The following is a 3,001-nucleotide window of genomic DNA, read 5'->3' as shown; positions in this document are numbered from 1 at the left end:
TCATGAGATTTGTGAGGCTATCTCCAAAGACAGGTCTATCTGATGCCTGTCTTTCCCATCACGGCTTAGCTGTCGCTCAAGTGGATGCCTTCAAGAAGAAGAGGCATTACACAAATGCTTGCTCGATTCAATTAAAATGAGTAAATGACCCAGTGAAGTAACACGAGCAGACATTGTAGAACCTGAGTAATTCTTAAACACATCTTACCACAGCTGTGAACACTAAGCCTTAAGAGCTTATTCCTCCTTCATTATTTACTAGATGACATATAACAGAATATTTAATATCTTGTTAATGTTAATTGATGTTGTGCAAAACTTGATGTGAGCATAGGAAAGAGTTTACCGTATATACACAATGTTATTTATTCTGTTTTATATTCTGTTGTTCCAGAGGGGACAAAGAGATGCTTTGGAAACAAACTAGGGATACATATTTCAAAGAATATCAAATAGTGAAAAATAACCAGCAGATACCAGAGGGGAATGAACTCAAGAAGGAAAACACTGCAGAAAGGAATTACACTAGAGAAAATCACAAAACAAAAATGCAGCCGAGAGAAGCAGCCTTGTCTTCTCCACCACTAGATTGGGAGCTGGCCACAGACCCAGTTTGTGTTGTGTGAACATTTATAGCCTTACACTGAAACTTAATACATATATGCTGAGTGATGAGTTTAGATATCACTGGCTATGTAGCATCACATTATAACAGGGCTTAATTGTAACCTTATACGTGAGAAAGGCAGCATTTTGAAGTTAAAGAATAGATTCTGCAGTCGGACTGTTTTGGTTAGAAATTGGCTGCTTACTAGTCCTTTGACCATCAGCAAAGTTATTTAATTTTTATGTGTCTCAATTTCCTCATATCTAAAATGTGAATAATAATAACATTAGTTATCTCAGAGTTATTTTTTAGAATTAAGATGAGACAATATATACAAATCACCTATATTCCAGGCATATAGGTCAATACATGTTAAATTAGATTTTCTGTAATATAAGCAAATTTTTCTTTCTTTCTTTCTTTTTCAGAGAACTTGAAAACTACCATTTCTCAATAATTCTTAAGAAGGTGTTCCTCTGTATAAATACATGCTGAGACACCAAAAACTTCAGTAACTAGGGGAACAAAGAAATTATCTGGCCCTCTGTATGACAAAGAACATTATACATACACTAGGCTGAGCTGTTTTGTTTGTCAAATCTTTGTCAATTTCTCTTTATTCATAAATTCTCTTCTTCCCACTGAAAGGTGAATTAAAAAGTCATTTCAGTGTCATTTGGAAATCATCCTGGTATAGACACATACCTTATTTATTAATATGCCACCTACTCTCAGGGAAATCTTCCTTTGATAGATGGATATTTGCAAGTTTCATTATATTTCATATTTCACTTAAGGTTGCCTCATTTTTCTTTCTTTGTAGAACTTTATTTAAATTTGTTAGGGTTTAATACTTTACTTTGATTTAAGCTTTATTGTTTCCTTTCCATGACATGTGAAGTTTGAAAGAATTGATACACTACAGAATACGCCTACCTTAATAGCTAATGTTTATTGAGCATTCACTATGTGCCAGGTCTTATGTATACACACACACACGGATATATATATATATATATTAAATATATCTATATTTATATATATATTAAATATCTCTTAAATATCCCATCTGTGAGAGAAATGTGGTCATTTTATGTGCCCGGTCTTATGTATACACACACACACGGATATATATATATATATTAAATATATATATATTTATATATATATTAAATATCTCTTAAATATCCCATCTGTGAGAGAAATGTGGTCATTATATCTGCTTTAGAAATGAAGTAGTAGAGAATCAAAGAGATTAAGGAACTCAATTTCAGGCTTCACCAGGAAAACAGAAGCATTAGGATTAGTAGAGGAACGATAGGTAAGTAGGCAGATAGATAGATAGATACAGAGATGATTTGTTTTAAAGAATGGCTTATGGAATTGTGGGAGCTGGCAAGTCAAAATTCCGTAGGGCAGGCCAGGAGACTGGAAACTTTCAGGAAGGAGCTGATGTAAGATAGTGTTGGTTCTTCCTCAGGAAAAGCTCAGTTTTGTTCTTAAGGTTTTTTGACTAGTTGGATAAGATCCACCCACATTACTGAGGTAATCTCCTTTACTTAAAGTCAGTTGATTGTAAAATTAATCACACCTACAAAAGGCCTTGACAGCAACACCTAGATTAGTGTTTGATTGAATGACTGGGTTACTTTTGCCTAGCCAAGTTGACACATAAAACTAACCATCACTGGAACTTATACAAGATCATGGAGATGGGACATAGGGGAGGAATGACTCACACCAAAGTCCTTATGGTGACAAAGACCCTACTCCTGATCACAGCACAGCATCATGGTTAGAAGAAGATAGGGCACCTGTGCCAGTGGGGGCAGGCTACTAAGGCATCTATGAGGAGAGCTTCAGATGCACTGTCCTAGGACACAAGGGGTTACTTGCTACCCATGTGGAAAAGAAGGGCTCCACGGACCTTAAAACTATGCGTGTGTGACCTGGGGTGTGGCTAAGTAGGCTGCAGGCTAATCGTAATGATCCTATACAGTCACTGGCTCATTTCTCCTCTCCTTAAGACAACATTCATAGCTCAGAACATCTAACTGGGAGAATCTGATACAATCAATGTTAACTTCATTACAGTGATAAATGCAGAATGAGGTGGCAGCACAAGAAATTCAGTTGTCCTTGTCAGTGTCTTGATCCAAATGGAAAAATGAAATTTAAATTTTACCAAAGCATTTTTCTTATGAAATAGTCCTTGCAGGAGAGGAAAAGTCATCTCTGCGGGTCCCGTGGTGTGTTGAATAAGAGCACCTTGCGCTTCTTCAGATAACAGTTATTTTAACGGTGGTTATAGAAAATAGCTACAGACATGAAGTTCCCTCTCTGCCTTAACCGTAGTAAGTAGTGTAAAAGCTCAGATTAGGAGTTGGTAAAGGA

At 36.1% G+C, this 3,001-nt stretch overlaps 1 protein-coding gene across 1 annotated transcript in view; it reads left to right on the top strand.

Annotated features, from left to right (window-relative positions):
• Positions 1-2,313: 2,313 nt before the first annotated feature.
• Positions 2,314-3,001, top strand: part of LOC103596021 (dihydropyrimidine dehydrogenase [NADP(+)]-like) — a gene marked incomplete at its 3' end in the record, with an annotated part of 153,057 nt that continues 152,369 nt past the window's right edge. Inside the window, exon 1 of the mRNA XM_008579576.1 lies at positions 2,314-2,401. Within this exon, the coding sequence (XP_008577798.1) occupies positions 2,314-2,401 (88 nt within the window). The remainder of the gene's footprint in view (positions 2,402-3,001) is intronic.

Source organism: Galeopterus variegatus, unplaced genomic scaffold, assembly GCF_000696425.1.
Source record: "Galeopterus variegatus unplaced genomic scaffold, G_variegatus-3.0.2 Scaffold1914, whole genome shotgun sequence".
NCBI lineage: Eukaryota > Metazoa > Chordata > Mammalia > Dermoptera > Cynocephalidae > Galeopterus > Galeopterus variegatus.
Note: the sequence above shows the minus strand (reverse complement) of the source record. Positions and strands in the feature narration are given on the sequence as shown.